The 13459-nt window shown below is 47.0% G+C and overlaps 1 protein-coding gene across 1 annotated transcript in view; it reads left to right on the forward strand.

Moving 5' to 3' along the window:
* Window positions 1–13459, forward strand: part of musk (muscle, skeletal, receptor tyrosine kinase) — a 216861-nt gene that overhangs the window by 80235 nt on the left and 123167 nt on the right. The window contains exon 7 of the mRNA XM_085992850.1: window positions 7173–7332. Within this exon, the coding sequence (XP_085848976.1) occupies window positions 7173–7332 (160 nt within the window). The remainder of the gene's footprint in view (window positions 1–7172; window positions 7333–13459) is intronic.

Here is a 13459-nt window from a genome sequence, read left to right on the forward strand (position 1 = left end):
GGGTCCACTGCTGGTGCTTCCTCCACAGTAGCCTTTATATTCTATTTCGTATTGGTTCGCCCCTAGAAAAAGGGACCACCTTTGTAACCGTTGTGCAGTCATCACCGGAACGCCCTTCTTTGGATTAAAGATGGAGACAAGTGGTTGGTGGTCAGTCAGCAAGGTGAACTTCTGCCCATGCAGATAGTGGTTGAATTTTTTTACTCCCCATACTAGGCTGAGGGCCTCCCTGTCAATCTGGGCGTAGTTGCGCTCGGCTGAGGTTAGTGACCGAGACGCAAAGGCTACTGGCCTCTCCAACCCGTCTGGGAATTTGTGCGACAGCACCGCTCCAATACTGTAGGGGGATGCATCACATGCCAAACGAATTGGTAGTGCTGGGTTGAAATGGGCCAACACCTCTTTTGATGTGATCAATTCTTTGCACTTCTGGAAAGCTCGTTTACGTTCGTCATTCCACTTCCATGGTACCCCTGTTTGCAGTAGGGTGTTCAGTGGGTGTAATACCGTAGATAAATTTGGCAAGAACTTATGGTAGTAGTTTACCAGCCCGAGGAATGACCTCAGTTGTGACACATTTTCCGGTGCTGGAGCCTTGACTACTGCCTGAATCTTTTCAGGGGACTTATGTAACCCCTCTTCATCGATAACGTGGCCACAATACGAGCTCTGCTTCTGGAAAAACTCGCACTTGTAGCAATTAGCTCGTAGCCCATATTCCTTTAATCTAGTGAGCACCTTCTCCAGGTTGGTGAGGTGATCACTCTCATTTTCGCCTGTGACCAGGATATCGTCCAAATAACACTGGGTCCCTGGAATCCCTTGCAGGACTTGATCCATCGCCCTTTGCCAAATAGCCGGAGCTGATGCTACCCCGAACACCAGCCGGTTGTATTGGTAGAGACCTGTATGAGTGTTGATCGTGAGGTATTGTTTCGAGGCTTCTTCTACCTCCATTTGCAAGTACGCCTGGGCTAGATCAATTTTGGTGAAGCGTTTACCTCCAGATTGCGAGGCGAAAATATCCTCAATTTGTGGAAGCGGATATTGTACCGTGTGAAGGAGTGGGTTCACTGTCACCTTAAAATCCCCACAGATGCGGACCTTCTTTGGTTCCCCAGGCGTATTACTCAATGACCTCTTCATTACAGGAACGGTGGGTATAGCCCACTCGCTCCAGTCCACTTTGGACAGTACTCCTGAACGTTCCAACCCTTCCAGCTTTGCTTCGACGGCTGGTCTGGCCTTAAGAAACTTTGGGCTTGCATTTTCCTCTATTTTAATCGTTGCTGTTATGCCTTTTAGTGATCTGAGTCCCTCTTGGAACACTTCTTTTGCGTCAGTTAGCATTTTTGACAGTCGGGCAGGTGTGACGTCGTCATCCTTTTTGGCCTCAACCTTCAGTGCCTGTATGGAATGCCAATCTAATTGTATCTTCCGGATCCATTCACGTCCTAGTAGTGGTGGTCCTCCATCTGGCAATACATATAGGTCCATTTTAGGTATTTCCTGGCCTTTGTATATCACTTTCACCCTTATTTTTCCTTTGGGGTAGACTTTTTGCCCCGTGTACGTCTTCAAGACAATCTCTGTAGCTTTCAAGGGTATGTGTGAAAATAGCCGCTTGTAGTCCCTTTGGTTTATGACTGTTAGGGCTGATCCTGTGTCCAATTCCATTTTCACTTGGACTCCGTCTATCTTGAGTGTGACCCAGATAGTCTGGTGATCCTCCATTTTGGTTACCTTATGTAGTTTCAGACAACCCAGCTCCTTGCTTCCGGAGTCTGTATCACTTTTCTGTTCATCTGATCTACTGTCCATCACCTTATGTTCCTTTTTGGACTTCTCCTGTGGAGATTTCTTGCTGTTGGTTTTCTTCCCTGACCTGCAGACTCTTGCTATGTGTCCTGCTTTTCCACACTGTCTGCACACTTGGTCCTTGAACCAACAATCCTTCTGGTCGTGTGTTGTTCTGCCACAGCGATAACACTTCCCTGTTCCATATGATATTTCATTGGTGCCATATTCTTGTGGTCTCCGTTGTATCTCTGCAGCGCCCCTTGCGGCTGCTTCATGTGATACTGCCATGCTGAAAGCCTTGTCCAGCGTAAGATCCTTTTCTGATAGAAGCCGTTTCTGGGTTCCTTCACTTTGAAGCCCACACACAAACTTGTCCCTTAACGTATCTGCTAGTCCCACTCCAAACTGGCAGTGTTTCGATAGCTTGCGCAGTTCCGTTAAGTACTCAGCATTACTTTCGTCTTTATGCTGGTTCCTTTTATGGAACTTAAATCGTTCTGCTATCAGCAGCGGTGTGGGGTTTAAGTGGTCCTGTAGGATTTCTACTATGCTTTCGAAATTCTTATTCACGGGCATCTCTGGGGTTATTAGGTTTCGCAGTAAGCCATAAGTTTTTGCACCCATGGAATTTAACAAAACCAGTGCTTTCCTAGCATCTGGCACTTCATTCGCCCTGCAGTACACCTCAATACGTTCCACATATGTCGCCCATTCTTCGACTTCATTGTCGAACGTAGAGATACTGCCACTCTTCGGCATCCCTGGGTGTGATTTAACTGTCAAAAATGGCGTCTCCCGCGCTCTCCCTTCTTCTCCACTGGCACAAAATGGCGTCTCCCGCGCTTCCCTTTCCTCCCGCGCTCGCCCTTCTCCGCTGCGGCTTCTAAAAATGTCGTCTCCCGCGCTCGCCCTTCTCCGCTGCGGCTTCTAAAAATGGCGTCTCCCACGCTCTTCCTTCTTCTCCGCGGCTCAATGGCGTCTCCCGCGCTCTCCCTTCTTCTCCCCGCGGACACTGTTCAGCCCTTGAGCCCTGGCTGTGCTCTGCATGTTTTTTTTTGCGCGCCTTTCCCGTTTCCGCTGCTCGGTCCTGAACCCGGCTGCTGCTTTACCCTCTCTTTATCTCTGTTTTGTTTTTCCTCGACGCTGCTCGGTTTTCAACCCCCGGTTGCACCCTGTGCGCTTCACCCTCTCTCTTACCCCGTCGACGCTGCTCGGCTTTTTCTCTGCCGTCGGTCGGCTCCAGCCGCCGCTGTCCGGGAAGGGTCTGCGCTGTACCTGTTGTCAGTCTGTTGCTGGATCTTCGTGGATGGGGAACCAAGCCCGGCTCTCAACAGCCTCCCCTGCGATGTTCACTCTCTGCCGGACGACTGGGCGGTTGCTCGTGGTCGACGCCCGTGTTTCTGGCCTTGACTTTCTTCCACCGCCCTCCCGGAGCGAATCCTTGAAGGGAAATGCAGAGTTGCAGGTAGATTCGAATCGACACTTGTCGCCACTGTTAGATCCGTGATTCTGAGAGTATGCTGTTTTCAAATAACTACACGGATGCTGTAACTTAACAATCAACAGGTGTTTACTGGAGTAGGGTAGTCTCAAGACTGGGGGTACAGAGGCATGCTCAAGGCTTATATACAGGTGTGGTCACTGCCGGTACTACAGTATACAGGAGCTGTAAAAGTAGTTCTCTCTTAAAGGTACATACACTACACCGGTGATGACTGTGCAACGGCTACAAAGATTGTCCCTTTTTCTAGGAGCGCACCAATATGAAATTGAGTATAAGGGCATGAAACAGCATGGAAACGCTGATGGGCTATCACGCCTGCCACTGCCAACTGCGGAGGAAGCACCAGCAGTGGATCCTGTCGAAATATTTCTTTCGACTATAATTGAATGCTTGCCAGTAACTAACGCTGGTATAGAGAAGGAGACCCGAAATGACCCGACACTGTCTCGGGTATATGATTTGACGGTGAAGGGATGGCCAGCACATGGCGACTCACTGTTGCCAGCATTCTCGACAAGGAGAGAACAGCTGTCAGTATGCCAGGGGACAGTGATGTGTGGATCCCGAGTGGTAATTCCACCCAAGTTAAGGGAGAGAGTGCTCAATGAGCTTCACGAAGGTCATCTGGGAGGGGTGATAATGAAAAGTCTTGCTAGGGCTTATGTGTGGTGGCCGGGGATCGATCAGCAAATCGAGGACCTGACAAAGAGCTGCTCAGGATGCCAGAAGGTCCAAAATGCACCACCACATGCCCCTCTACACCCATGGGAGTGGCCCTCCTCTCCATGGCAACGGGTGCATATTGATTTTGCTGGTCCATTTATGGACTCAAAGTTTTTAATAGCCGTGGATGCGCACTCGAAATGGCCTGAGGTGATCAAAATGTCCTCCACCACCACGGAGAAAACTATTGCAGTCCTACGGACCATTTTTGCCAGGAACGGCTTGCCAGAGCAGATTTGCTCTGATAACGGACCACAGTTTGTGTCCGAAGATTTTCAAAGATTTATGAAAAGGAATGGGGTAAGGCATTACACATCCGCCCCGTATCATTCAGCCACAAATGGATTGGCTGAGAGGTTCGTACAAACCTTTAAAAAAGCAGTAAAGGCCATGTGCAATGACGACATTCCACTGCAGCATAAGGTGGACAATTTCCTGTTAGCCTACAGAAATGCGACACATGCAGTCACCAACCAGGCCCCGGCCATGATGTTCTTTAACCGAAGGTTGAGATCTCGTCTGGATTTGCTCAGACCAAATGTACGAAGAGATGTTGAGAGTAAGCAATTCCAGCACATCAATGAGAAGCCGACAAGGAGCTTCAATGTAGGGCAACCAGTCTTGGCCCACGACTACCGAACAGAGAAATGGCAACCAGGAACGATATGCACACGGCAGGGGCCACTAATGTACACAGTGGATGTTGGGGAGAACATTGTGAGACGCCATGCTGACCAGATCCTAGAGTCACAGGAACGAGTCAACCCCATGTCTCGGCCATACATACCTGGTGAGGAACCCGACGTACAGGTCGCATCTACCTCAGAAACAATAGCATTGGAAGCTGATGAATCAACTGACGACAGGATGCTAGAATCGCCTCCGCACCAAGAGCGAGACACTCGGGAAAGGCGTTATCCAGAAAGAATCAGGAAGCCTCCCCAGAGACTGAATATACGAATGGACTATTTTCATATAACATTGTATATTAAAAATGTTAATTGTTAAATGAGTATTATGGTACTGTTAATCTAAAAGGGGAGGAATTGTAATGTATGTAATGTGTATATATATATACCTTAAGGGAGAGAACTACTTTTTACAGCTCCTCTATTTTGTAGTACCGGCAGTGGCCACACCTGTATATTAACCCTGAGTAGTGATCTGTGTAGTTAGTTCTAGAGTAACCCTCATTCAGTAAACGCCTGTTGAATCGTTCCCTGCAGTCTGTTGTCTGATTATTGAAGGACACAACATTAAGATACACGGACATAACAAAAAGCTTGTGGTGTTAACACTTCATCTTATCTCAGAAGCCTGTATTGACACAGCCTGTGTCGCTGAGACTTTAGATTTTTAAACCCAGTATATCATACATTAATAAAATCAGAATGTTGTTCATATGATGGTGTATTTTTCTGAAATATGGCTTATTCCTTCATACTATCTCTATAGCCACCTCTTTCAAACCCTAGGATGTAGGCCATCAGATTCAGGGGATTTATTGGCTTGCAGTCCCATTAATTTCTTCAGTACTATTTTTTTACTAATACTATCAGTTCCCCTTAATATCTTGAAAACCGATCAAATCATCCCTTAATCTTCTAAATTCCAGGCAATACAACCCTAGTTTGTGTAATCTCTCTTCATAATTTTACACTTGGAGTCTGGGTATTGTTCTAGTAAATCTATGCTGTACTCCTTCCAAGGCCATATGTAACATAGTTGATCTCCCATGGTGTTGCATATGGTAAGTTGGAGAATTTGGTCATTCTCTTACCTTTCTCTGATGTCTGTGTGTTGCTGATTATTTTTGTCTCCTACTCTTCTGCCTCTCTATCACTGTCTTCCCTTAACTCTTTTTGCTTCTCTCTCTATCTTTTCCTTCTCTCCTTTCAGGTGGGAAGTGTTGGACCATATGCTCTGGTGGGCACAGGAGCCACCAACATAATTGGGTTGGGAGTTGTATGGGAAATGTGGCCTTCAGCATCTCCCTTCCCATTCCCGCCATCACTTGTACTTCCCCACCACCCGCTCGCTCCCCTTCCCCTCAGGCCATTGGTACCCCTACCTCTTCCCCTTTGAACAACCCCATATTCTCCTCTTCCTCTTGCTCCACTGTCGCTCAGCTCACTATTAACTGTCCATCTCCTCCCCGCAGTCCCACTGGCATCCCCCCAAGGTTGAGTACGGAGAGGCATCGTTATTCTCAACCAGTTTCCCCCTCCCCTCCCTCTCACTCTCTCACTCGCTCACACTCACTCTCTCACACTCACTCTCACTCTGCCACACTCACTCTCACTCTGCCACACTCACTCTCACTCGCTCACACTCACTTGCTCACACTCACTCTCACACTCACTTGCTCACACCCACTCTCTCACTCACACACTAACTCTCACTCGCTCACACTCACTTTCTCACTCGCTCACACTCACTTTCTCACTCGCTCACACTCACTCTCACTCGCTCACTCTCACTCTCGCTTTCTCACTCTCACATTAACTCTCTCTCTCACTCTCACTCACACACTAACTCTCTCACTCACTCTCTCACTCACACACTCTCTCTCTCTCTCTCTCTCTCACTCTCTCTCACTCTCTCACTCACCCTCACTCTCTCGCACTCACTCTCACTCGCTCACACTCACTTTCGCACTCTCTCACACTCGCTCTCTCACTCTCTCACTCTCTCATACTCTCTCATACTCACTCACTCTCACTCTCACTCTTTCACTCTCACTCTCACACTCGCTCTCTCTCTCATACTCTCTCTCACTCTCACTCTTTCACTCACTCGCACACTCTCACTCTCACTCACGCACTAACTCTCTCATGCACAATTTAATCCATTTTTAAAGTCTGTAGATCACAAAATAAAAGCTACAATAAGTAATCAGAGCAATGTAATTTTCTCTCTCCCGCACACACACACAAACACACTTTTGTTCTTTAAAAAAAAATCACTTAATATAAATTTTACTTTAGTTAAGTTTTTAAAATCTGTTGCCTTGTTTTTCAGGGAATGTCTCCATCAATAATTTTCATGCCTATTGCAAAACAGGTCTGCATCCAGTTTCTGAACCCAAAGGTTTTTGAACAAAATGTGGTGTATAAATCTAGATTTTATTTTGTGTTTTCTCCAGGTCCCCATGGTATCGATGCAGAATCGCATTAAGGGAGAAGTGATGGAGTCTAGACTGCGCGTGTATGTTACCAGGCCTTCTCTGTTCACTTGTCTGACCACTAACAAACACAGTGAAGGAAGTACTACAGCAAAAGCCACTGCTACACTTAGCATCACAGGTAGGTCAGGACGCAATAAACAGAGGAACAGTGGCCTTGCTGTTTTATTTTAACTATTTGCCTAGTACGATACATTGTGAGGGCCGATTTATAATGGGTTCCCCTGGCTGGGACCCTCACCCGGTGTGAGTGTATATTAGGAAATCGAAGCTGCACCCTCCATCATTTACCGTTCACAATAGAGAGCAAATCATGGGTCGTACGCTGGCCTGATCTGTCCTCCCGGTGGTGAGGGTCCATGACAGGAGCACGCAGTTGTAAACCGGCCCTTAGTATATGGTCCTTGAAGGGGGAAACACATTAAAGAATGAACAACAGAATAAGTGGAAGGTTTAAGCAGGGGCCTGGTGTAAGCACTGGCAAACATGGAAATCAGGTGGTTTCACTGCAAAGCACATTGGATAACACAGGAGGTGAGGCCCACCACTGCCCACATCGAGACCACATTGGGCTGCTCCGTCCCTGCCTGCCTCATAAGGATAGTATTCGACTAAAAACAAGGGCATATAAGGTAGCCAAATCTAGTGGGAGGATAGAGGATTGGGAAAACTTTAAAAGACAGCAAAAAATAACAAAAAGATTGATTAAGAAAGGGAAGATAGATTATGAAAGTAAATTAGCAAAAAATATAAAAACAGATAGTAAGAGTTTTTATAGTTATATAAAAAGAAAAAGGGTGGCTAAAGTAAATGTTGGTCCCTTAGAGGATGAGACCGGGAAATTAATGGTGGGAAATGTGGAGATGGCAAAAACACTGAATGAATATTTTGTATCAGTCTTTACAGTAGAAGACACTAAGAATATCCCAACACTGGACAAACAGGGGGTTATAGGGGGGAAGGAGCTAAACACGATCAAAATCACTAAGGAAGTGGTACTCGGTAAAATAATGGGACTCAAGGCGGATAAATCAACTGGACTTGATGGCTTACATCCTAGGGTCTTGAGGGAAGTGGCGGTAGGGATTGTGGATGCATTGGTAATAATTTTCCAAAACTCCCTGGAATCAGCAAAGGTCCCGGCAGACTGGAAAACTGCTAATGTAACGCCCTTATTTAAAAAGGGCAGTAGACAGAAGGCTGGAAACTAGACCGGTTAGCCTAACATCTGTGGTAGGTAAAATATTGGAGCCCATTATTAAGGAGACAGTAACAGGACATTTGGATAATCATAATTTAATAGGACAAAGTCAGCATGGTTTTATGAAGGGGAAGTCATGTTTGACAAATTTGCTGGAGTTCTTTGAGGAAGTAACCTATAGGGTGGATAAAGGGGAACCAGTGGACGTAGTGTATTTAGACTTCCAAAAGGCATTTGACAAGGTGCCACACAAAAGATTATTGCTTAAGATAAAAAATCACGGGATTGGGGGTAATATTCTGGCATGGATAGAGGATTGGCTATCTAACAGAAGGCAGAGAGTTGGGATAAATGGTTCATTCTCGGACTGGCAGTCAGTAACTAGTGGTGTTCCACAGGGGTCAGTGCTGGGTCCCCAACTCTTTACAATCTATATTAACAATTTGGAGGAGGGGACCGAGTGTAACATATCAAAGTTTGCAGATGATACTAAGATGGGAGGGAAAGTAGTGAGTGAGGAGGACATAAAAAACCTGCAAGGGGACATCGACAGGCTAAGTAAGTGGGCAGAGATTTGGCAGATGGAATACAATACTGGAAAGTGTGAGGTTATGCACTTTGGCAGGAAAAATCGTAGAGCAAGTTATTATCTTAATGGCAAGAAACTGGAAAGTACTGAAGTACAAAGGGATCTGGGGGTCCTGGTGCACGAAACTCAAAAGGTTAGTATGCAGGTGCAGCAAGTGATTAAGAAGGCCAATGGAATGTTGGCTTTCATTGCTAGGGGGATAGAATATAAAAATAGGGAGGTATTGCTTCAGTTGTACAAGGTATTGGTGAGACCACACCTGGAATACTGCATACAGTTTTGGTGTCCATACTTAAGAAAAGACATACTTGCTCTCGAGTCAGTACAAAGAAGGTTCACTCGGTTAATCCCGGGGATGGACATATGAGGAGAGGTTGAGTAGATTGGGACTCTACTCATTGGAGTTCAGAAGAATGAGAGGCGATCTTATTGAAACATATAAGATTGTGAAGGGGTTGGATCGGGTGGATGCGGGGAGGATGTTCCCGATGATGGGTGAAACTAGAACTAGGGGGCATAGTCTTAGAATAAGGGGCTGCTCTTTCAAAACTGAGATGAGGAGGAACTACTTCACTCAGAGGGTGGTAGGTCCATGGAATATGCTGCCCCAAAAAGCTGTAGAAGCTACATCATTACATAAATTTAAAACAGAAATAGACAGTTTCCTAGAAGTAAAGGGAATTAAGGGTTATGGGGAGCGGGCAGGAATTTGGACATGAGTCCAGGTTCGGATCGGTCATGGCCCTGTGGGTAGCGGAGCGGGCCCAGGGGCCATGTAGCCTGATCCTGCTCCTATTTCGTGTGTCTAATTCTGTTCGATTCTGGAGATGGTTCTGTGATAGTAGATTGGCGGTTAGGATCAGATCAGCCATGATCTTATTGAATGGCGGAGCAGGCTCGAGGGGCCGATTGGCCTACTCCTGCTCCTATTTCTTATGTTCTTATACAAATGACAGTTGGGGCGGGCAGGACGTCTTGGGGGCGGGGTGGGTGTGGACGCATGGGTGGTGAGCTACAACCCTGGCCGAATTTCTTTCTGCCCACCCAACATACCGGCACTTCCCAGGGCTATCACAGAGTCGGCGGAGGCACTCCCTCCGTTAGCAGCGTTGGGCTTTTGGCATCGGAAACAACAGCGAGCTCCCTCTCGGCAGCAGGAGTCCCACCAGGAACTCGCCATGCCTACTGAATGAACTCTGACCTAGCTCCCTGCCCGAACTCCACCACTGACTGGAGAGTCCTGGCACAGGTACTGTCCCATAGGGCTGGAAGGGTAGAGAGAGGAAGAGGTGTCAGTTGAAAAGCCGCATTGACAAAGACCTGCGAGGGGATTGCCCGAGTACCTTGTTGGCATTTAGCAATGGCTAAAACCTTAAGAATGATGTCAAAGAATAGGCTGCATATAATGACAACACCGGGGGAATTTTTACTTTCCGACCCACTGGGAGCATGGGTTCCAGTAATATGTAGGAACCCCCGCAGGACCAGGCCCATCCGAACCTGGGGGTTGGGGGGGGGGGGAGTCCAGTCCCTGACCCTGGCGGGGGGAGGTCCGATTATGAAGGGTTTGATAGGGTAGATGTAGGGAAGACGTTTCCACTTGTGGGGGAGACCAAAACTAGGGGCCATCAATATCAGATAGTCACTAATAAATCCAATAGGGAATTCAGGAGAAATGTCTTTAACTAGAGAGTGGTGAGAATGTAGAACTCACTACCACAGGGAGTGGTTGAGGCAAATAGCATGGATGCATTTAAGGGGAAGCTAGATAAACACATGAGGGAGAAAGGAATAGTAGGATATGCTGATTGGGTGAGATGAAGAGGGCTGGGAGGAGGCTCGTGTGGAGCATAAACACCGGCATAGACCAGTTGGGCCGAATGGCCTGTTTCTGTGCTTTAAATGCTATGTCGTTCTATGTAATGTTCTTGCCACGTAAATGCCAGATAATGACCATCTCAAACAAGAGAAACCTCCGCAATCTCCCACTAGCTTTCAACAGCACCAACATCACTAAGTCCCCCACCATCAACATCTTGTAGGGGTCATCATTGGCCAGAAGCTTAATGGTCCATGGATGCAAAAACATGGCATAGGCTGGATACTGCATGATGAGTGGTTCAACTCATGCACCCTCAAAGCCTCTCCGCCATATACAAGCCTCATCAAGGGTGTGATGGAATACTCACCACTCGCCTGGATGGGCGCAGCTGCGACTTCAGTCATCCAGGACAGAGCAGTTCACTTCATTTTGTGTTCCTGCTGCTAGCCTGAGTATCTATCTGCTCCATCACCGCTGCAGAATTTATGATCTACAAGATGCACTAAAGTTACTTCAAAAACACCTCGCTTACTTGCAACCTCTACCATTGAGAAGGATAAACACAACGATGTATTGGGAATGCCACCACTTCGGAGTTCCCCTCCAATGCACACGCCATCCTGACTTGGACATATATGGTTGTTCCTCCATCGCTACAGGTCAATATCTTGGAATTCCCTACCTAGCACCATTGTGGGAGCACCAACATGACCAAGGATTGAAGAGGGTCAAGGAGAAGGCCCACCACCACCTTTTCAGGGCAACTAGAGATGGGCAGTGCATGTGGCCTTCCCAATGGTGCCCACAACCTCAGGGGAGAAAAATCATGTGAAAGGAAATAGAATATGAAGTAATTTGGTCAGATTGAATGGATAGGTGAATGAAAATCCTGGCTTCCACAAGTGGGTCGAAGAGGAAATTTCCTGGTCACTATTGCTGGTAGTGCTGAAGCAGAATTGGCACTGGCAGGGTCGGAAAATTGAGTGGAGATCCATCTTGCTGAGTCTCCACCAATCTGCACCACATGCAAACTTCCAGTAAGGCCTTAAGACAGATGAGGCCTTCATGTTAATAGTACATTTGTATTGTAATGACATGCACAATATCAACACGAACAACTCGCATTTATATAACCCCTTTAACGTAGTAAAACGTCCCAAGGCGCTTCACAGGAGGTAGATTTTAAGCAGCATCTTTAAAGGAGGAGAGGGAGAGAGAGAGAGAGAGGCAGAGAGATTTAGGGAGGGAATTCCAGAGTTTAGGGACCAGGCAGCTGAAGGCACGGCCGCCAATGGTGGAGCGATGGAAATGGCGGATGCGCAAGAGGCCAGAATTGGAGGAGCACAGAGATTTCGGAGGGTTGTAGGGCTGGGAGGAGGTTACAGAGATAGAGAGGGGTCAGAATTAGAGCAGCTGCCATATTTCTTCAATGCCAAAGCGGGTAAACTCACCTTTGCTGCACTTTTTCTAAGGGAAACTCCAAATGTACATTCAGGGATGGAGCTGACCCGTTCCTTCCACCAGCCAGTTCTCCTTCACTGGTCAGAGCGTCAATTAATGTGTCCCTTTTAATAGCAGCTGCAGCTCTTAAAGGCTGGAGTTCCTTCCCATCCACAGCAAACCTCAACAGGCAGGCCCAGTCTGGGCCAGAACCATGCCAGGAATAGGCAATAAGAAAGAACTTGCATTGATATAGCACCTTTCACCACCTCAGGATGTCCCAAAGTGTTTCACAGTCAATAATGTATTCTTGAAATGTAGTCACTGTTGTAACGTAGGGAAAACACGGCAACCTATTGGCGCACAGAAAGCTCCCAGAAACAGCAAAGAGGTAATCTGTTTTTAATGATATTGGTGGAGGGGAAAATGTTGGGGCAGGACACCAGGGAGAATTCCCCTGCTCTACTTTGAATAGCACCATGGGATCCTTCAAATCCACCTGACAGGGCCTCAGTTTAACATCTCATCTGAAAGATGGCACCTCTGACAGTGTAGCACTCCATTGAAGAGTCAGCCGAGATTATGTGCTCAAGTCTCTGGAATGGGGCTTAAACCCTCCACCTTCTGCCTCAGAGGCGAGAGTGCTCCCCACTGAGCCATGGCTGACACCTAATGCAGATGATCTTGGAAAATCTTGCAAGGTTGGCCCAGAAGAATTTCGCTAAGCGCTGCCTCGTTGTTCCGAGGTTCCTTTTACTTCAGCACTGAGTCTGGAAAATTTCCCATCGGATGTGTCACATAACTCTGGAATTTCCTGGGTTAGAAGTTGGTCTTATCTCCATTATGATATCTGGAGTCACTTCCTCATCACACCCCTCGCCACGTACACTGCAAGCAAGTCTTGCAATCAGTATCAAAAGCTCTGCATTCTTGCACTTTGTGTAAAATTAAATAAATAAGCTGGCCCAATTTGCACCTGGGTGGGGAAGTAAAGGGGAAATTTGCAGGTAGGTAACATTTTTCCATTTAAAGGAAACAAATGAATACTTGCCTAAAACAAAGCTGCAAGCAGCTTAATTCTAACCACTCTCTGGGTAGCTCACTTGGTAGATATGTGGTCATGGTGTGGAGATATGTGGGGTCTGAAGTTCCTGGAGACCTGCTCTGCTGGTTAACAGTTGGCAGAGCAGATCATC

This window comes from Somniosus microcephalus, chromosome 1 (genome assembly GCF_052327205.1).
Source record: "Somniosus microcephalus isolate GS21.2 chromosome 1, FLI_Smic_1.0, whole genome shotgun sequence".
Classification (NCBI taxonomy): Eukaryota; Metazoa; Chordata; class Chondrichthyes; order Squaliformes; family Somniosidae; genus Somniosus; species Somniosus microcephalus.